Source organism: Meriones unguiculatus, chromosome 16, assembly GCF_030254825.1.
Source record: "Meriones unguiculatus strain TT.TT164.6M chromosome 16, Bangor_MerUng_6.1, whole genome shotgun sequence".
In the NCBI taxonomy this organism is placed as follows: Eukaryota; Metazoa; Chordata; class Mammalia; order Rodentia; family Muridae; genus Meriones; species Meriones unguiculatus.
In genome coordinates, this window is record NC_083363.1 from 61,034,427 (window position 1) to 61,056,091 (window position 21,665).

The 21,665-nt window shown below is 48.3% G+C and overlaps 1 protein-coding gene across 7 annotated transcripts in view; it reads left to right on the forward strand.

Annotated features, from left to right (window-relative positions):
* Npas2 (neuronal PAS domain protein 2) overlaps positions 1 to 20,784 on the forward strand; it is a 167,900-nt gene extending 147,116 nt beyond the window's left edge. For 6 of the 7 annotated variants that reach the window (XM_060369904.1, XM_060369910.1, XM_060369907.1 and 3 more), the window contains 5 exons: positions 3,892 to 4,089; positions 6,115 to 6,305; positions 6,950 to 7,042; positions 17,660 to 17,831; positions 19,394 to 20,784. In XM_060369904.1, the coding sequence (XP_060225887.1) occupies positions 3,892 to 4,089; positions 6,115 to 6,305; positions 6,950 to 7,042; positions 17,660 to 17,831; positions 19,394 to 19,564 (825 nt within the window). In that variant the 3' untranslated portion in view covers positions 19,565 to 20,784. The remainder of the gene's footprint in view (positions 1 to 3,891; positions 4,090 to 6,114; positions 6,306 to 6,949; positions 7,043 to 17,659; positions 17,832 to 19,393) is intronic. The other variant, XM_060369909.1, reaches the window with a different exon arrangement.
* The last annotated feature ends 881 nt before the right edge of the window (positions 20,785 to 21,665 follow it).

A 21,665-nucleotide genomic window follows, 5' to 3' on the forward strand; every position in this document is an offset into this window, starting at 1 on the left:
AGTTGCCCGTGAGCGGAGCACAGTCAGGAGAAAGTGGGCTCACGGGGTTTTCAGGAGTGTGTGCGCCCTCTGCTGCTTACTCGGATGAAAGCCTGAAAGGACACCAGCAAATAGCGCGTTCCTTCGAGACAGCCATCAGTCTCGCAGACAGCCAGCCGGTTAGCTGTCCAAATCTATATACCTCCCTCAGTGGAGCACTGGGAGGGCAGGAAGAGAAAGAGAACAAAGTTTTTAATCCTTGGAGAATATATAGAGTTGAGACAGCATAACATACCAAACCGTTAGCTACGTAACTGGAATAGACTGGATTTGAGCCGAAAGTTTCATCCCCTGGTCTGTCTGTCTGTCTGCTTCTCCATTCCATCCTTTGTCAGATCTCTGTGCCCAGTCAAAGAGTGAAGATCTCTTTCATTTTAAGATATTGTTACCATCTAGCATTGGTTCAGCATTTGCTGCATCTTACATACTTAATAAGCACTGACTTCATGAGGTGTGCGCTGTCAATGTCACTGTGCTGGATAGGTTTTTTTTTTATCAACTTGACACAAGCTAAAATCATTTGAATGGAGGGAATCTCAGTTGGAAAAAAAAATGCCTCCTTACAATCAGGCTGCAGGCAAGCCTTTCTTAATTAGTGACTTGATGGAGGAGGGCTTGGGTCATTGTAATTAGGGCCAGTCCTGGGCTGGTGGCCCTGGGTTCAATGAAAAAGCGGACTGAGCAAGCCATGAGAGCAAGCAAGTAAGCAGCACCCTCTGTGGCCTCTGCATCAGCTCCTGCCTCAGGTTCCCGCCCTGCCTGAGTTCCTGCTCTGACGTCCTTCGGTGATGAACAGCGCTGTGGAGGCGTAAACCAGATAAACCCTTTTCTCTGATTTGCTTTTGGTTGTGGTGTTTCCAGCAATATTAACCCCAACTAAGACGGAAATCAGCGCCAGGAAGGTGGGATCTTGCAGTGCCGGACCTGGCCGTGTGTGTTTGGAAGGATTGTGGAAGAACTTTGGAACTTTGGGTTAGAAAAGTCATCGAGTGTTCGCAGCGTGGTGGGCTGTTCTGTGGGAGCTTCGGAGATGCTGCATGTGTTAAGAGGCATGCAGAGGCTGAGGTCTGGACTCGCGAGGTCCCTAAGGGAAGCAAAGACTCTACAGGACCACTGTGTGGAGAATCTGGTGTCCAGTCAGCTGGAGAAGAGGCCAGAGCCACCAGAACGAGACCTTTGCTTTGCTGGGACAGCGGATGCTGGTCAGCTGGGGCTGGGAGGTTAGCGGTGATTCAGACAGGACCGGCATCATGGAGGTGAAACACTGGGCAGTGTTTCCTGAGAGTCACGCACCCCTGAGGCAGCCATGCTTGTACCTCGCGCTCGGAGCTGAACTTGGTAGTGTAAGTCACCCAGGTGATACTGGTGAAGGCATGAAGGCATCATGGAGAGCAGCTGAGGCTTGGCACTGTGAGAAGCCAGGAGAGGCCACGGGCAAAGATGCAGCCTCCATAGCAGTTGATGGCCTAGGACTGAAGGGGTGATGCAGAGAGGCTGAGGCTTGGCACCATGAAGAGAGCCCCCATGGATGAAAGCACAGCGGTTTAAGGCTTAGGATTAAAGGGTCCTGCAGGGGAATTTAGGGTTAAAGGGTCATGCAGGGGAATTGAGGATTAAAGGGTCCTGCAGGGGAATTGAGGATTAAAGGGTCCTGCAGGGGAATTGAGGATTAAAGGGTCATGCAGGGGAATTGAGGATTAAAGGGTCATGGGTCATGCAGGGGAATTGAGGATTAAAGGGTCATGGGTCATGCAGGAGAATTTAGGGTCAAGGGTCATGCAGGGGAATTGAGGGTTAAAGGGTCATGGGTCATGCAGGGGAATTGAGGATTAAAGGGTCAAGGGTCCTGCAGGGGAATTGAGGCTTGCTTCCGGTCACGGTGTTTATCACCGCAGTAGTCCCCCAGCCAGTCCATATTATATAGAGCATACTACATTCCCCATATTAGATGAACCGGGAAACCAAATCATTGAGAATGTTACGGATATTACCCAAGATCATTTTCAGCCGAGGGACATTCCAGTGTGTCTTCTTCCAGGTAAACTATGACGCCTGCCGCAGCAAATCTTCTTGCATTGATTGGACCCTGGGCTTCCAGCAAGCCCTCTGCCAAAAGGAGTGTAGTGATTGGGCCTGATCGTGCGATTCGGGGCTGAAGCTGTGAGGGACTGGTTAGCCCATGAGCTAGTCACAAAGCTAATGCCAGGAGACAGCTGGGATTGCACAAAGCACCAATCCAGTGTATGAGTACTGAATCTGAGGTGATGGGCACCCAGGAAATCGTCTTGCTAAGCTTAGTGCCACATACCTGGAGTCCCAGCGTTTGGGAAGCAGAAGTAGGCAGAGCTCTGTAAGTTCAAGGCCAGCCTGGTCTATATAACCTAGGCTAACTAGGGCTACATAGTGAGACCTTGTCTCAAATAAAACAGGTGAAGGACAAGAAGATGGCTCAGCATTTAGACTTCATTTATGGATTTTTTTTTCCTTACAACTCGAATAGGTCTTGAAACAGCACTGCTTTTCACTTGTGTTTTCTTTTTAATCTCTGTCCAATTTGTTATATGTTGAACAAACTGTGAGTAGTCTGCATTAACTACCAAAGCCGATACCAATGGAATATTTCAAACACCTGCAGCTTTCAGGCATCCTGTGTGCTCAACACAGAAGACGTAGAAGCCTAAGAGGGAAAGAGGGTTTAAGCAGTTGAACAACCGTTCAAAATGAGATGCAGTCACCCTTCAGTGTCCAAGGAGACCGATTCCAGAATCCCCAGGGTAACTAACATCTGTGGCATTTATGACCCTCCTGGAACACAACAAGGAATTGCACAACACAGGCCCACATCCTCCTGTGTTCTCTAAACCAGCGTGTCCAACCCACAGCCACATTGTGCACCCTCAACCTGAACTCGATGTCACACACTTACTTAAAACATTTTGGGTGACAACGTCCTGTCCCCCTGATGATCAAAATAACAGACCACTCGTTAGATACCTTTAGGTAGGCCAAGGCCAATTTTTTTTGTCAGGTGTGAACCGGGTAAGCTAAAAGGTTGGACCCCTGCTTTGAATCCCTCTGGAGTGAGTGTGTGAGTGTGTTTGTGTGTGTGTGTGTGTGTGTGTACCTCCAACAGTATAAGTGCTGTGTACGTGTATTGCTTAGGAAATAGTGATCTCCAGTTGGCCCAGTACAGAGGCAGCTTTTCCCCGAGCAGCTCTGATCTGAGGTTGGGTGAGTCTAGAGCTGGAAAACTCACAGATCCGAGGATCAACTTTACATGGTGCAAACTGTTTAAACTAAATCAGAATCCTCACGAACACGTAAGTGTTTTCTTAAACTGGTAATGTATGGCGGCCTTGAATGTCTAAGACAGCTTCTGTAAGAAAACATGACTAGGAAGCAAGCGTGGCTCTAGAGCATGTGGGTGCCATGATAGGTCATCCTCTGCTCTTATTTTCCTCCCTGGAAGGCGGAGTCACCTTTCATTCAATGAAATGAATGATCATTTCATTCCTGAGATGTTCTCCCTCCTAATACGACCCTCGCCAGCCAACTTGACCTTCAGAAGTGTATCAGCTTGTGCGAAGATAGCCTAGGTGTAAGGCTCTTTGTCTTGTTGGGTTGACGTCACTTAACTGTGACCCTCAGGAAGGCAGACGCAATGTCCCTCTGACCCAGCCACTGCCTCCAGTGTGTTGGCCCATGCCGGCAGCGGCAGAGGTCCACGCTGTCCAATGCTCGGCTGGGGAAGTGCGAGGCGTGTCAAGGGCTCCAGCTGTTTTCACTCCTCCCTGGGACACAGGGGAAGCCCACATGGCCCTTAGGTCACAGGCATCTCTCTTCCGCTCCCAGATGTTTCTGCAGCAGCCAGCTGTTTCCCTGAGCTTCAGCAGTGCCCAGCGACCAGCCGCCCAGCAGCAGCTGCAGCAAAGGCCCGCTGCAGCGTCTCAGCCCCAGCTCGTGGTGGACACTCCGCTGCCCGGGCAGGTCACGCCAGCCCAGGTCACAAGCCAGCACCTGCTCAGAGAATCTAATGTGCTATCCACCCAGGTACCACCCCCTTTCCCCTTCTTGTCCCTACCAAAGGTTAGACGCACTCTTGCAGCCAAGACGCACTTGGTTCCGGCAGCTGGCATGTTCTAGAAACCTATTCACTCTTCTCCAGACTAGGGAAAGAATGCAGCGGTAGGTTTGGGCTTTCTGTTTCGTTTATGGTAAAGCCGTTTTGAAAGTTTGGGTTGCATTTTTTCCTGTGCTTTGTACTGGGGAGAAGTAGCTCTGACGGCTGCAGGGCCCCACACACCTGTCCTCCTTCACTGTTGTCATATGACTGAACATCTGTTCGTTGTACCTTACCCCCAGCACCGCCTGCAAAACCCTTCTCTCAAAGCCACTCAGTACAGACCACCAGCGACAGCTTGACAGGTCACTGGGGGTAGAGCTCTGAGCCCCCACTTGTGGGAGGTGGCAGGCGGCAGGCCACTGCCTCTCCTGCAGCCTCCACGTCCACCCAGCATTTAGGGCTCCCAGGAGTCTCTGTTCCCGAGGGGGCAACAATGAAAGGGGGTGTGGTAGGCCCCAAGGAGCTCCCCATCCATCTGGGACCCAGAGGAATGGACAGGGCAGGGTGGGTAAGCGAAGGCATCCCTCCAGACCCACAGGGGATGGTGCAAAACCACTCATGGACGCCAAGACTCGAGGAGATTCCAGTCCCTTAGATAAAATGGTATCACATTTTTGCTCGAGACACGTGTGCATCGCCTGCATAATTCACTGACTGGGGCCGGGGATGAGACTTGGGGCTTCTCACGTGCCATGGGAACGCTGCTCCGCTGTGCTACATACCCTTCATATTTTCACTCATCTTAGATGTTTGTTTGTTTGTTAGAATTTTCTGTGTGTGCTTTACGTGCATGTGTGTCTACCTGCTACATGCCTGGTGCCCACAGAAGCCCGGGAGGGAGGCTTTACAGATGGTTGTGAGCCACCACATGAGAGCTGGGAATTGAACCTGGGTCCTCTGGAAGAGCAGCCAGTGCTCTTAATGGCTGAGCTATTTCTTTCTCCAGCCCCTTAGAGGATTTATAATGTCCAATAAAGCACCAGAGCTATGGAAATAGTTGTTACCTGGGGACAATGAGAACAGCTGTGTGTGATCAGTGCAGATGTGATGTTTTCAAATACTTTTAGCAGGGATGGAAATTACAAACCCACATAGAAGGGAGCTTAGTCCATCTTATACACATTAAACATTTTGCCTAAAAACGCAGCCTTTTAATTTGACTGGGTCATCAAAACAAAACAAACAGCTAATAGCTGAGAATAGCCAAGGGGGAAAAGCAGATGCTGAGAAAGAATTTACACAGATGCTAGAAGATGTTATGAAAACTAAGATCTAAAGCCTCGAAGTATCATCATAGGAATGGCCAGTCAGAGTCAGACAGAAAACCAGGTCCAGGCCACACCTTGCTCACTCATTATTTGAGTCAGCAGATATTTACTGAAGGCTCACTGCGTGACCAGCACCGAGTCAGTCAGCCATGAGTGAGAAAGAAAACCTTCAGTTCCAGCGGGGAGAACAGAGAAAAGTGGGTGCAGGTCAGAGGGTGGCAGAGGGTGGCAGGAGATGAGTTAAAATTTAAACAGATGATCAGAAGAGACGTCCCAAGAGGACTGTATCTCAGCAAAGCCTGTGGGCTGTGGACCCTGGGGGCTGAGAGGCCGCTGTATCAACATCAAGTAGAAGAACATGTCACAGTGATGGATCAGCATGTGCAAAGGCCCTGAGGCTAGCATAGGCCCAGGGAGGAAGAGAAAAGTAAAATTTGTAAGAAAAAAAAAAAAAAAAAAAAACTCAGTTCAGTGGTTCAGTTCTGCCGAGGGCCTGGCACTGCCCATGGGATTGAAGAATCTTCAAGCTGCTTCCAGTCCAGTGGGGAAGATAATAAAAAATAAAAACCATTCACCGTACAGTTGGTAGGTCCTAATGTAATAGAGGAGGCCAGAGTCAGCAGATGGGAGTCCCGTGAGGTTTCCTGGAGAGGTGGCCTGGGTTGACCATCTTTCTCTCTCCAGGGTCCAAAGCCCATGAGAAGCTCCCAGTTGCTGCCGGCCAGCAGTCGCCCGGTAAACAGCCTGCCATCGGCGTTCAGCAGCTCGGCGGCGGCACTCCCGCCCAGCCTGAACCTCACCACGGTGGCTCCCACCCCCCAGGATGCCAGCCAGTGCCAGCCCAGCCCTGACTTCGGCCACGATCGGCAGCTCAGGTATGAAGCCACACTGTTGAGAGGACAGGAAGGGGTCGTTGGTGCTTTTCCTTCATCTCTCCCTTCTGCACAGCAAACTTCCAAGGCTTCCCGGTTGATCTCAGCTACGGAGGCGACAGGGAAGACCTTGGGGTCCTGAGGGCCAGGGACATGACCCATCGCAGATGCGCAGTACTGCCATGGGGTGGGGGACACGATTTGGGTACTGTTCTAGTTTCATTTCTGTAATAAAATACTCCAACAAAATGGAACTTGGGTAAGAAAGGAGTTTTATTCCACTTACAGTTCCAGGTTACAGTCCATTGTTGTGGGAAAGTCAAGGCAGGAACTAAAAGCATGGAGTCATGTCACTGTCAAGCTCAGAGAGATGGACGCACACAAGCTCACTCACTTGTCTGTGCACAGCTTGCTAAATCCACTCTTACAATTTCAAGAGCCTAGAGAATGGCATCGCCCACCCTGGGCTGGCCCTGCCCACAGCGATTGAGATGGTCTCCCCTAAGACACCCACAGGCCAGCCCAGTACAGACAGTGCCTCACTGAGACTGTCTCCCCAGCTGATTTTAGACTGTATCAAGGTGACAGTGAAAGCTGACCCTCACAAGTGCTGGCAATAACGTCCTGTTCTCTCTCTCCGCTCCAAGGCTGCTGCTGAGCCAGCCCATCCAACCCATGATGCCAGGCTCCTGTGATGCCCGGCAGCCCTCTGAGGTCAGCAGGACTGGACGGCAAGTCAAGTAGGTGTGAGCAGGACAGACGTGTATGGCAGGGTCCAAGCCTGGCCTTTTCTTTTCCTTAAAACGATGTGCCAGCACCTGATGTTCCTGGCAGTGGCACTCCGGGGTTTCACAGGCCACGTCAGGTTCACTCTGGATGCTCTACCAAAAAAAAAAAAAGAAAGAAAGAAAGGAAAAGCAGGGTCAGCGTGTGCTCACAGCCTCCAGAGACTCTTTCCCTGAGCTTTCCTTTCACCAACTCTCATGTGAACAGATAAACCCTCCTTGTATCCACTCTCCGTGCCCGAAACAGGAACTGAAGGAAATAATGGCATTTGGCAGGTTGCAGCCACCTTTGGGCTTTTGAGAAAATACAGATCTCAAAGTCTTCCCCCAAGCTGAGTAGAGAGCAGCCCCTTTTCCTTCCTGAGCGCCCTCTCCAACTTCATCTAGGGCTTTACAGCTCAGCTTCTCTGGCCCCTGCTTCTAGTACTGTAATGCAAGACCAGGAGAAGCAACAAATACGAGCGAGCGCCCTCACTGTCTCCTCCCACGCTTCCCAGCCCAGGGCATTTTCTGTTGTTGGAACTGAACGTCACAGTTCTATGAAGGTTCTAGATAAGGAGACAGCTTTTCAGCATCAGGTGAGCTTCTTGGGGAAAGAGCATTCCAGAAAGGGAGAAAGCCAGTACGGTGGCTGAGTTCTCTTCTTATTATAAGGCCATTGACGTCATCCTGGGGGCACCACCCTAATGACCTCATCCAGTCCTGAGTACTTCCAGAGACGCCCACCTAAAAATACCACAACCACGGGACTTGGGAGTGAGGTTTCCATCCGACACATGGGCTTCGGGGAACACCCTCAAGCCAGAGCTTCCCCCTGCCCCTACTCCGTCCCTTTTCCGCTTATTGATACTGAGAGACAGATTTGCTCAGCTGTTTGACTAGTGGTGACCAGGGTTGCTGGAGACATAAGGCACCCGTTTGAATGCTGCTAGAAAGTAGGCTTTTAAAAGCCTCCAGACTCTTCCCTCCTCTTTCAAGACAGGATTCTCTTGCGTTGGCCTCAGACAGTGCTGGGGTCAGGTGTGACCCTCATTGGTGTAAGCACTGTTTGAATTTGAGTCCAGAGTTTATCCGGACCCTGCTAGCTAGTGGAGTCTGGTGTGTGTGGAGTGTCCGGAGAAATCCCTGTCTGCCTGCTGCAGCCCATAATAACATGACTGTTATGACATAATAACATAACTTCTGTTCTGAAGCTCAGGGGTGTTGGTGATTATTTCCTTTTCTCCCAGTAAAAATTCTGTGGCCTGGGAATGCTTTCCTTCAATCAATGAGGCCGAGCTTTCAAAGGATAAGGTCTAGAAGAACCAATGCTACCTATGGCAGAACCGGGACCCGACGGCTCCAGAGCACAAACTCTGAATCTGGGCTCTGAATCTTCAGGACAACGGCGTTAGCCCTGTCAGGGGTCTCCCTTCTGCCTGAAGTTTACCTTCTCTGTAGTCGCTGTCCTCTTCATCCTTGGCCCCCTCCTTCTGCCCGTGGCTGGGAACAGGCAATGGCACACAGCCTGTGGAAAACCGTCTTTAAAATCCCCTGCTTCTGTTCTCAATTAGGCAGGCGGGTTTGGATTTTGGTTTTAAAGTTTGCTCGTTCTTCCTAAATGTCTCAAGTAAGTGGAAAGTAAGATGTGCGTTACCTCACTCTCCAGAGATGCTTAATCCTACTATGAACGAGGCAAAGCCCGGAATGTTTTCCTCCTCCTGAAGCTGTAACTGCCACTTTTGGTCAGACCAATCATTTCTACCCCACTGTCTCTTCCAGACATGACCTAACTGCCCCTGTTCTCCAGGGGTGTCAAGATCTGCCTACTGTAAACACACAGAAGTCTCTGCAGGGAGAGTCTGGAATCCCCTGTTCTCCCAGATCTGCTCATGAAGGCCATTCCTGGTTTCTTGAAAACAGGCCATCATCACCATCTTTTTATGTTGTTATTGCTATTGTGATAAAATACATATGAGTAACATTGTAACCATTTGAGAATACAGTTCAGGAACAGCAAATGGGTCTGCACTGTGGCACTCCATCCCACCTGTAAAGGCAGCTTTTGCCAGGCACATTGGAGCATGCCTGTTATCCCAGCACTCGGGGAGACAGAGGCAGGCAGATCTCTGTGAGTTCGAGGCCAGCCTGGTCTGCAAAGTGAGTCTAGGACAGCCAACGCTACACAAAGAAACCCTGTCGAGAAAAACAAAACAAAACAAAGCAAAAAGTAACTTTTATTGGCCTGAGGTGGCTGTTCTCTCAAGAGGCTTACTGTCTGCTAACCCAAGCCTAGTCCTGGAAGCTTCTAGACTCCATACAGTCTAATCAAGGTCTAGAATGCTTTCAGCCTCTGAGATCACTGCTGAATAAATTCGTTCGTTCTTGGTTGTTTTGTTTTGTTTTTCTGAACTCTTGCTGACTGATTCAACTCAGCTATTCTGACTCCTACTCCTTTCTAAGCTGACTGTTTCAATCTGGCTTCTCTCAGCTTCGGACTGAATTGTTCTGCTTGGCCTCAAACTAACTCTAGCAATTCTGTTCTAATCTTCTGGCTCCTCTCATTCTGTGTTCGCCTGTGTCTAGCGTGTTCTCTCTTTAACTGCTCTGTAACTCCACTGCACAGCCTATAACTTCACTGATTCAACTGGACTACCTGAGCAGCACTGACTAGAACTCAGCAATCTTCATGCCTCTGTCTCCTGAGTCTGAGATTAAAGGTGTGTACCACCACACCTGGACCTAAGCCTTTCTTTACCTGAAACTTGCTTCATACCAGGCTGGCCTTGAACTCAGTGATCTGTCCTCTGAGATTAAAGGCTTATCTGTATTCCAGCCAGATCACACAGGCCTGGAAGGTCTTTGGATATGATCTCTTTCCAGGGCAGCCATGTTCTGAGTTAAAACTCCTCTACATACACCATCCATTTCCACATCTTTTCATCTCCCTAGTCTGAAACTGGACAATAGCTCCAGCCCCTCCCCTGACGGTTCTTGGCGATCACCATTCTGTGATTTTGACTCTTTCTGAACCTTGTATGGTGTTTGCCCTTTGGCAACAGACAAATTTCACTTAGCATAAGGTCTTCAGTTTTCCCTGCTGTCCTAGCCTATGTCAGTACTAAGGTGATGTTGTGTCCATTTTACACAACACCTGACAATTCCTCTGTCAGCAGACACTTCATTCGGCCTTCTGGCTATTATGGTGAATAATATTTCTGTGGGCGTACACGTGTCTATTTAAATGCAGACATTTACTTCTTTTGAATATATAACCAGAAGCAGAGTTGCTGGATCATATGATAACTCTATTTTTATCTTTCTTGATTTTTAGTTAATGGATTAATAGAATTTGAGGTGATTTTTTTAATACATGTGTGCTCTTCTCCATCCTCCCTCTTGCCTGTCCTCCATCCCCACCCTCCTGCTGGATCATGCTCTTCCCTACAGGCGCTTTCTGCACAGAAGCTGTTTATGGTCACGCAATCCTCTTTATCTGTTCCTGGGATGTTCCCGTGGTCCTGTGGCTCTGTCAGACAGTCCTTGCTTACGCCTGTATCTAGAAACGGTTTTCTCCAGCAGCCAGGGTTCCAGTGCCCCTAATTATGGTCTTCGGTCAGTTTTCTGTTGGTTTTACTCAAGGTGAAGAATATGGATCTAGTTCCTTCTTCTACTTCTGAAAAATCTAGTTTTGCCAGAACTGTTTTCTGAAGATGCTGCCTTTCGTTCAGTGTATATTTTTTGACACATTTGTTAAAGGTTTGGTTGGCTTGGTTGTGTTTGTATCAGTCTCCTCTGTTCTACCCCACTGTGCCACATGCTACAGTACTCGTTAAATGCTGCCTTTGTCACCACAGGGTAATTTGAAATCAGGTTTTGTGATGCCTCCATGATGGCTCTTTCTGATAAGGATTGCTTTGTCTATTTGGGGTCTTTTGTGCTTTTTTTCTCTATTTCCATGAAGGACAGCACTGAAATTTTATGGCCATTATGTAGAATCTATAGATCAGTTTTGGTAATATAGCCAAGATAACAATGTTAACTTTTCCAATTTTCCCATAAGTGCGGGAGATTTTTTTTTTTATCTCTAGTACCTTGTTCAATTTCTTTTTCTGTGTCTTAAAATTTCCATTATAGATGTCTCTCTGTTCCTTGATTAGTTTTATCACTAGTAATTTTGAATGATTCAATATTATTTTATGTAGGCATTTTAAAGTTATTATGAACGGGCTTCTTTCCTGGTTTGTTTGTTTGTTTGTTTTTTCTTGACAAATGCATTCTTAGTATGGAGAAAAGTTGCTCATTTTTGTATGTTGATTTTGTGTCTACTACTTCGCAAAAAATGTTTCTCAGATCTAAGAGTTTTCTGGTAGAATCTTTAGGGCCTTTAAATATATGGCAGTTTCATCTGCACATAGGGCTAATCTGAGTTTATCGTTTCCTATCTGTATCCCTTTTATTTCTTTCTTATTCCTCCACATGACTTCAAGTGCTTGGTTGAATAAGAGTGATGAGAACAGTAACCCATGCCTCACTCTGATTTTGGTGGGGAAAATCCTTACTGTTCCTCCCTATACAGCATGATGTTGGCTGTTGGTTTTCCATATAGACCCTTTATTAAATTGTGCTGTAAGCCTTCAATTCCCAATTTCCTCGTGAAGAACTATTTCACTCATGAACTTTCTCAAAGGTCTTTGATATCTATTAAGAAGATGGTGAATTTTTTTTCTCGAGTATTCATATTTTCTGTGTTACATTTATTGATTTCTATATGTTGAACTTGGTCATCGTATATGATCTTCTTGATGTTTTCTGGAGTTCAGGTCACAAGAACTTTATTGAGAATATATGATCTATATTCATCAGGGTGGTGGACCCATAGTTCTTCCTTTGTCTCTCTGTCTCTCTGTCTCTCTCTCTCTCTCTCTCTCTCTCTGTGTATATGTGTATACGCATGAACACACACACACACACAGAAATCTGGTTTTAGTATCAAGGTAGTACTACTGGCTTCATAGAGTGAACTTGGTTTACTGTTCCTTCCCTTGACATTCTTAAGGAACAGTCTGAGGAACGTTGGCATCTGCTCTTCTTTAAAGACTGGTAGAAGTCAGCAGTGAATACCCCTGGTCCTGGGATTTTCTGTATTAGGATGCTGTCAGTTCTGTATTAGAATGCTGTATTTTTGACTACTGAGGATCTGTTTATATTGCTTATGTACATGTGATTTATTTTTGGTAGGCCATATGCTTGGGGGAAATTATCCATATCTTTTAGATTTTTCCAGGGCTATTTGTTTGTTTGGATTATAAGCTTTCCAAGTATTCTGTATGATCCTCTAGATTTAATTGAAATCTGTCTTAACATCTCCTTTTCATCTTTTTTATTTTAATTTTTATTTTTTATGTTAATTACAGTTTATTCACTTTGTATTCCAGCTGTAGCCCCCTCCCTCTTTCCCTCTCAATCCCATCCTCCCTCCCTCATCTCCTCCCATGCCCCTCTCCAAGTCCACTGATAGTGGAGGTCCTCCTCCCCTTCCATCTGACCCTAGCTTATCAAGTCTCATCAGCACTCTCTTCCTCTACAGCCTGGTAAGGTTGCTCCCTTATCAAGGTAAGGTGATAAAAAAGCCAGCTCATGAGTTCATGTCAGAGACAGTCCCTGTTCCCCTTACTAGGAAACCCACTTGGACACTGAGCTGCCATGGGCTACATCTGTGCTCCTTTTCATCTTTAACTTGATTAATATGGTCTTCTTTCTGTCTCTTTTATCAGTCTTGTTCAGTGCAAGGAGTCAGCTCAATGTTGGACTGAGCCTATGTTTTTTCAGTCTCCATTTCATAAAGTTCTGTCCCAATCTTCATTACCTCTTGCTGTCTACTGCCCTGGGGTTTGGCTTGTTCTTGTTTTTCTAAGTCATTGGCACATCATTAAGATATTTATTTGAAATCTCTGAATTTGTAATGCCATTACTCAGAGCTATAAGCTCTCCTCTTATAATGAGCTTGCCTGCACCCCAAAGGTTGGTAAGTTGTGCTTTTATTTTCATTTGATTCTAGAATATTTTCCCTCCTCTTTCTTCAACAACCCATTGATCATTCATGAGTATTTTTTTTTAGTCTCCAGGTATTTGTTATTTCTAGCATTTGTTTCTATTAATTTCTACTTTTATTCCATTGTGGTCCTTTAAATACAAGAAATTATTCCAATTATTTTGTATTTGTTTAGACTTGCTTTATAGCTAATAATTGGTTCTAATTTAAAGGACGTTCCATAAGCTGCTGAGAAAAACACAAATATAACATATGTTAGATAACACATTTGATCGATGATGCAGTGTTCTGGGCTTTATGGGCTTGTTTATTTGTTTTGAGCTAGGTCCCATTATATATGTAGCCCCGGCTGGCCTAGAACTCCTAGAAGTCTACCTGCCTCTCCCTCCCAAGTGCTGTGATAAGAAGCTTACAGAAATATAACCAGCCTCTGATATAGCTTTAAAGATTTAGTATAGAGAACTATAGATACAGATGATACAGGTAGAACTAGAGCTGTGGTATGTATTTATCTGTGAGAGTCTAAGCCACCTGTGCCCAGTGCCTGCAGAGGCCAGAAGAGGACATGAGATCCCCTGATCTGGAGTTGCAGGCAGCGGTGAGGCACTCGTGGGTGCTGGGAACCTAATCAGGCTGCTCCGGAATAGCAGCAAGTGTATTAACTGCTGATCTACCTCTCCAGCCTGCCCAGTGTAGTTTAACGGTAGAGCTTCCTTTTTTAGTTTAAAGATCCTATTTAAAGATGAAAGTGAAGTATTGAGGTCACCCACTATTACTGCATGAGCACATAGTCAACCTTTAATGCCCATTAGTGTTCATCTTATGAAATATATGCATTTGGCATATATATTTATGATTACTGTGTCTTCTTAATAAATTGTTCCCTTTGTTAATATATGGTGACCTTTCCACATCTAATTTTGGTTTGAAGACTATCTACTGTCAGAACAGCTACAGCAGCTTGTTTTCAGCTTTTATACGTCTACTAGGTTAACTATCGTCCTTCCATACTCAGTGTCTTTGCTAGAGAGGTGTATTTCTTGGAAGCAACAGCAAGTTGGATCTGGTGTTGTTGTTGTTGTTTTGTTTTGACCCAATCAGCTCATCTGTATCTCTTTATTTGTGGTGAGCTGAGGCCATTTCCCTTTAAGGTTATTCTTGAGATATATTTCCTAATTCCCAGAGTTTTGTTGGTTGGTTCTGATTGGCTGGATCATTGTTCTTTCCTTTAATGTTAAACGTTGCTGATCTGCTGTTGAACAGGATTGACTCCTTCTTAACTATTTCTTTATTCATCTGCTCCTCTCATAAAATTTATTCCTTCATTTGCTTCTGTGGCTAAGACTGTCTTTCTTCCTTCTGTGTGCTCAGTATTTCTTTAGTGTTTTTCACAGTGCTGGCATGGGGGTTGTGATGGTTGGCTTCAAGTGTCAACTTGATGTGACCCAAACTAATGTTAGAAAATTATCTCAGCGAGGACTGTCCACATCATGGGCATATTGGTGGGAGACTGTCTTGGCTAAGTTAATTGGTATGAGAAGACCCAGCCCACATGGGTCTTTTCAAGGAAGGGAGTCCTGAACTACATGAGAGTGGAAAAATCCAGCTGGGCTCAGCAAGCATGTGACTGAACATGTATGAACATGCATGAACATGCATGCATTTATTTCCTTGTGCTCTTGTCTGTGGATGTGACATGACCAGCTGCTCCACGTTCCTGCTGCTTGACCTACCCAATGAGATGTGCTGTAACCTGGAAGTATCCGCTGACTAAATCCTCTCTCCTCCTAGTCACTTTTTTTTTTTTTTTCCGCCAGGGTATTCTATCCCAGCAACAGAATTCAAACCAGTACAGTGGTTATGAATCACCTTAGTTTGTCATTGTCCTTAATTATCCATCAATTAAACAGATTTGCTGGATTTAGGAACGTTGGCTGCATGCTGATATAACTGTCACTTCGGAGGCTTACTGCCTCTGTCTGCTAACCTAGACCTAGACCTAGTCCTGGAAGCTTCTAGCTTCTCAACAATCTAATAGCCTCTGAGACTTACTGCTTAATAAACTCACCCTTTCTAGCTCTTTCTGAACTCTGGCTGGCTGGTTCAACTCAGCTGTTCTGGCTCCAACTCCTCTCCCATCTGACTTATTCAGTCTAGCTTCTCTCTGCTTCTGAATTGCTCTACTTGGCCTCAAATTAACTCTAGTAATCTGTTCTAATCTTCTGGCTCATTCTCATTCTCTGGCTCATTCTGCATTCACCTGTGTCTAGCTTGTTCTCTCACTTAACCTCTCTGTAAAACTCCCGATAAAACTGCCTCTGAATTCCTCACTGCCAAGAACTCGGCTCCCTTGAGCTGCCTCTCATTTCCCTGATGCAACTGAACTGCCTGAACAGCACTGACTAGAACTCAGAGATCTGTATTTCTCTGTCTCCTGAGTGCTGGGATTAAAGGCGTGTACCACCACACCTGGACCTAAGCTTTTCTTTACCTGAAACCTGTTTCATACCAGGCTGGCCTTGAACTCAGAGATCTGCTTGCCTCTGTCTTCTGGGTTAAAGGGATGTCTGTATTCCAGCCAGGGTAGCCACATTTCTGGATTAGAATGCCTCTACATTCATGCCCTGGGGGCCTCTGCTCTGCACTCTTAGCTTTGTGCCCTCCCAGGATTTTCCAGATTGTCCCTCTCTGGGCGGGCTACGGTTCTTTTGGGGAAGCGTCTCCCCAGTACCTTAGAGTCAGGAAATGAAGCACCGCCTGAGAGCTGCCCAGGTGAAGGACCAGTTGCAGCTGGAGAAGTCGGGTGTTCCCGGGAGCCTCAGAGTCCTTGGATTCTACAGTGGTGACCCGCTTTAGGTGGCTCTGAAGACTGAGCCATCCGGGTTCTGCTCTTTAACCACAGGCTTACTCCCAGTAGGTAAGGCCTGCTCCTGGCATGGAGTGCGGAGCTTACCCTTTCTGCTTGTCAGCATCCAGCCTTTCTGTCCTCTGTAACTGCCTTCTGGGTATCTCTGGCCCTGGGACGGTGGGAGGTTAAATTCAGGCTCCCTGACTTAAGGGTTCTTCCCTTGGGGCCACCTCCAGGCCGACCTCAGTTTTAGGCAGTGAAGTTCCTTGTCAAGAGGGGACCCAGGCACTGCTCCCTGAGCCATAGAGAATGACAGGGTGGAAGTTGTGCTCCCCTCACGCACTGAATTGTCCGATGGAGGAATCACAGTCTCACCGACACTTGTAACTGGATCTGGGGCTTGTGCGAGCTGTGGGCTTGTCCTGAGGATAGGATTTTCAGTCTCCTTCCAGGGCAACCTTTGGAGGCTTCTGCTTCCCAGTGGTCTACCACAGAGTCACACCGTTGAGGCTGTTCCAACTTGGCTTAGTTCTCTGCATCCCCATCTCTCTCTCTCCACATTCCACTGTCCCTCCACTGCCTATGTATTTCTAAAGTTCTGTCTCTCTTTGGAATAGGCTAAATGATTAATTTGGGGGTTTTTGTTTTTGTTTTGTTTTGTTTTTTTGAGACAGGGTTTGTCTGGGTAGCTTTGTCCGTCGTAGACTTGCTTTGTAACCCAGGCTGGCCTCAAACTCACAGAGATCCTCCTGCCTCTGCCTCCCTGAGTGCTGGGATCACAGTTGTGCCCCACCACACGAGGCTAGGGTATCTCGTCTGACTCTCCTCTCTTTCCAAGCCACATGGAGGCAGCTTTTACTTCCCTCTTACCCAGAAATCCCAAGTTTCACCTTTTTGAGGAATCTCCATACTGATTTCCAGAATGGCTGTACCATTTTACATTCGCACCAACAGCACACAAAACTTTCAGTTTTTCCACACCCTTGCTAACGAGGTTTATTTTTTTCCCCTTCCGGTACTTGTACACACACACAGATATCTTATAGTATGTTTCAAAATGTATACAGTATATGTATGTGTGTATGTCTCTATGGTAACAGTGTGACGTGACCACTCATCTCCGTTTTCACTGGCCCCTCCTGTTGACTAGTGGCAAACCCAGTGCTTCCTGGCCTCTGTGTCTTTTCACTGGATGGAAACGAGCGCTCCAGCCGTTTGCCATCACTTTGTTTGGGTTCTTTGGGTATTAACGGGATGTTGGTGATAGAGCTGTAGGTATCCTTTAATATCAATATCAATATCAATCCCTTGTTCGATATATGAGGGGCAGAGATTTTTCTCCCATACCCTCAATTACTTTTCTGCCGATGGAGAGTGCCCTTTGATGGACAAAGTCCTTGATGAAGCCTACCACGCCCATTTTTCTGCTGTCATTGTTAGTAAGGCTTTTTTTTTTAAGATGTGTTTATTGTACGCATGCAGTGCCTGTAGAAGCTAACCGTGGAATCAGAGTTGCACGCGATTCTTAACCGCCATGCGGAGGCTGGGAACCAAACCCAGGTCCTCTGGAAGAGCAGCCAGTGTTCTTAACCACTGAGCCGCCTCTCAGCCCCTGCAGCTGGTGGTTTTAGCACCGTGTCAAAGTGTCGCTTTCTCAGAGGATCTGTTTTCTTTCCGTGAAACGGAACAGGTACGCACAGAGCCAGGTGATGTTCGCCGACTCGCACCCTGCCAGCAGCACGGCGTCCACCCCCGTCCTGCTGATGGGGCAGGCCGTCCTCCATCCCAGCTTCCCCGCGTCCCAGCCGGCACCGCTGCAGCCAGCGCAGGCGCAGCAGCAGCAGCCACGACCCTACCTGCAGGTAGGTGAGCCTCAGGCCCAGGGGGAGGTGCGGGCCTTCCGTGAGCACAGGCTGAGTTCTGCGTTCGACCTTTACAGGCCGTTTTCACCCTAGTAGAGAGAATAACCTCCCAAAAGTCATATCTGGTTAATTTTAATGCTGAATGCACAGTATAAAAATTAAAGCTAGGTTAACATTATGCTTCATATGGTGGTATGCTGAAAATATCTATTTAAAAATATTTTTTATCAGTTTTGCTTCTTGATATGCTCACACTTTCACCAAAAAAGTAAAAAATTAATGAGTGTTTTTGTCACTTTTTAGTGCATAGAAGTATAAAGTTAGAACAAAGTTAGTTAAAGATCCATCGACCTGCTTTAGTAAAGATGTTAATGTGTTAAATACAGATTTGGCATGAAAACTGGAGGCATGCCAAGTGTGGTGGGGCACTCCTGTAGTCCCAGCACTCAGGGAGGCAGGGGCAGCCTGATCTCTGTGAGTTCGAGGCCAGCCTGGTCTATAGTGGCTGATACACCCTGAGAACAATGGGAGAGAGACGGAGAGAATCAATGTCCTTAAAGATGTGGGATGTGATTTGATTCCGAAGCTGTTAAACCATCTGTGCTATATTTCCCAAATCTCCCCAGCTGCACCCACAGTGATGGTGGGTGTCAACTCTGACCTTGGCCTCATGGATTTTGTCCCTTCCAAGGACAGGGGAGTGATTTGGCATGAGAAACAAGGAGACCAGGAGAGGTCTCCAGGTGTCCGGGCAGCAGCGGTCTGCAAAGGCCTGCTGCAGTCAAGATGAAAAGATGCAAAGAGCTCTCCAGCCACTCAGGACACATGCTGGGAGGGGGCCCCCCCCCGCACAGCTCGCACTGGGCTCTGGTAGTGGAGAGAGGACGCCCAGGTGCAGAAGCCTTCCTGGAGGAAGGTTCAGGGACATCCCTGACCATCAGGAAAATACCGAGAGAAAGTGAAGGAGGAGAAATGAAAGGATAGTGTTTTAGCCCAGCCCACAGCCCAGCATAAGGTCAGGCGGGGACAGGCATGCTGGGAAGCCTCAAAGGTGAGGATGGGGCTCCCTCCGGGTTATTGGAAAGGGACATTTATTTGCAGACAAGAGTGGAAAATAAGAGTGAAACCTCCAAAGTCAGGCTGGCTGGTTGTTTCCAGAAAAGGGCAGTGTCTGAAGCAGCCACAGGACCAAGGACCTGATTTTAGGGGCGTGCTGGCCTGCATATTCTTCCCCACCCGTAGTCTTTGTGAGTCTCAGGCCACAAACACACAGGGGGCATCTGGAGATCGTTGCCTCTGATTCAGCCTCAGCTCCAAGCCATTGGGCCAGAAGGAAACCCCTCCTCCTCCCCACCTGCTGTCAGAGAGCTAGTGTGTCATCAGAGAGCTTGGCTTTTCCCCAAACACACACACACACACACACACCTCTGCCTAGTCGCTGAGGAGGGACTCCCACAACGTGGCAGCCTGTGCTGCACACCGCGAGGGCGCTGAAGTAACTGGGAGCCCGGAGGGACCGGACGGGCAGTCACGCAGCCCCTTGGTCCTCTCCCCTGCCGCAGGCTCCCACGTCTCTGCCCAGTGAGCAGCCGGACTCGCTCCTTCTGTCCCCCTTCGCCCAGCAGCCGGGGACCCTGGGCTATGCGTCCCCGCAGCCCGCGCAGCCCGCACGGCCTTCCCGCAGGCTCGGCCGGCTGTCGGACTCCTCAGGCCTGCAGCCGCCGCCCCGGTAGTGCCCGCGGCCCTGGAGTCCGGACGCCGCCAGCTTTAACGGAGGAAGAGCGGGGTGGCCGCGGGGATGGCACACCCCGCAGAGCTCCCGACGGTACCGTGTCTGGAGGCGGCACCGGCAGCGCGGGGGCAGCGCGGGGACAGCGCGGGGGCAGCGCGGGGGCAGAGCGGGAGTGCTGGCCGTGCCCCCTCGCCCCTCGGCATCCGCGACAGCCAGGCTGCCCAGGAGCGCGGCCCGCCGTGGGGTGGGCGCGTTTCCCGGCCTGCTGGCAGCGGTGTGCCCGGCGCTGCCCCCGGCCCGCACGGGCCCCAAGCCCTCGCTGGCCCCCTTCGCCCTCCCGACGCTCTTTCCTCTACAAGCGAGGGCTAATCAGAGGTCTTCGGAGAGGGAATAAAGAGATTATTTTTCGTTATTTTTAAACGGTGGTTCCTGTTTTAATTTGCACAGGGGAGAGAGCTTAGGCACTTTCTGTTTCTGTTTGAATAACGGGGTCTCGTGGCCTCGCTGGGAGGCCACAGCTAACGGAGGCCCCGGCCAGGCCGAGAGCGAGGCCCGTCCTTAGCGGAGCCGCGGCCCCGCTGCCCCGCTGCCCCGCTGCCCCGCTGCCCCGCAGCCCCGCAGCCCCGCTGCCCCGGCCTCCAGCCCGCGGGCCGGTCGCGTGCCCGCTGGTGCCCCCTCCTGGCGGCTGCTTTCCCCGCCACACACGACACTGGACCCTTCCCGTTACCGTCACCGAGAGTAGCTGCCCGGGGAGACTCCGAGCAAAGCACAATCTCCCGGCGCTGCCAGGGTTCCCAGGGACCTCGAAGACCGTGCGGGAAGAGGGCCGCGAGCGGGGCGGCCGCGCGGGCTGCAGTCTCCCAGCGCCCCGCCCCGCGCTGCCATCTTCCCGCACAGCTTCCCTGAGGATTCCGAAGATTGGATTTTCCATCTCAAAATGCACTTTGTTTTGTTTTGGGTTTTTTTTTTTTTTTTGTATGTTTTGTTATGTTGAGATGTTTCTAAAGAGAAGATTTTATGTAATTATGAGAGGAAGCGTAGTGAATTGTACAGCTGTAATAATGACCTATTTCTATAAAAAGAATAAAATTGTACGGATTATGTGTAAATTATTTTGTATCTGAGACACCAGTTCCGTTCCCGAATATAAAAGTTATAAAGGTTTTCTTGTGTTTTTCTGTGAGTGAACATTTTGTAATAAATTAACACGTTTGTACAATTTCCTTTGTCCCTTGTCGTACATCCACACATGGATCTTTCAACTGCGAAACTTCAAAACTTTTCAAGCTGTTGAAGGCTTTAGAAGTGAAGTTTTTAGTCAGTTTCTTTGCTACTGTGTAAAGTAAGGGAGGTGACAGCCATCACGGAGATGGGCTCAGAGTCTCTGAGTTTCCGGAGCACGGTCCCACGGTGCTGTTGCTTTGGGCCTGTGGCAGCACAGAGCATCGTGGAAAGAGTTCCCCACACAGAAGGCCTGCTAACTTCAAGATGGCCACGAAGCAAAGAATAAGAAAGGGGTCAGGGTCCCAAGCAAGCAACACCCCAACAACCAAACTTTATTCCCCTGGGCGGCCAGCCCTGCTGAGGGTGTGCTACACCCAGTAGCTGAGGTCCAGGGTTCCAACGCACGGACCTTTGGGAGTCATCCAAGACCCAAACTACAGGACGTATAAGGAAAAAGCTCTGTTTGCCTCCTTCAGTTGCTATTAGGCCTAGTCCTGGAAGCTTCTAGCCTCCGTACCATCTAGCCGAGGCCTAGAATGTTTTCAGCCTCTGAGACATACTGCTGAATAAGCTCGCCCTGTCTTGGTTTTTTCCTGAACTCCTGCTAGCTCGTTCAACTCAGCTGTTCTGGCTCAAACTTCTCTCCCAACTGACTTACTCATCTGGCTTCTCCACCCCTAAATTGCTCTGCTTAGCTTCAAACTAATCTAGCAATCTGCTCTAATCTTCTGGCTCCTTCTCATTCTCTCTGCACCTGTGTCTAGCTTGTTCTCTCAACCTCTCTCCATAAAACTCTCCCAGTAAGACTGCCTACCCACCTCCCCTCTCGTGAAAGTTGGGGCTTTCCTAGTCTGTCAAATCTTTCTCTGATTCATCAG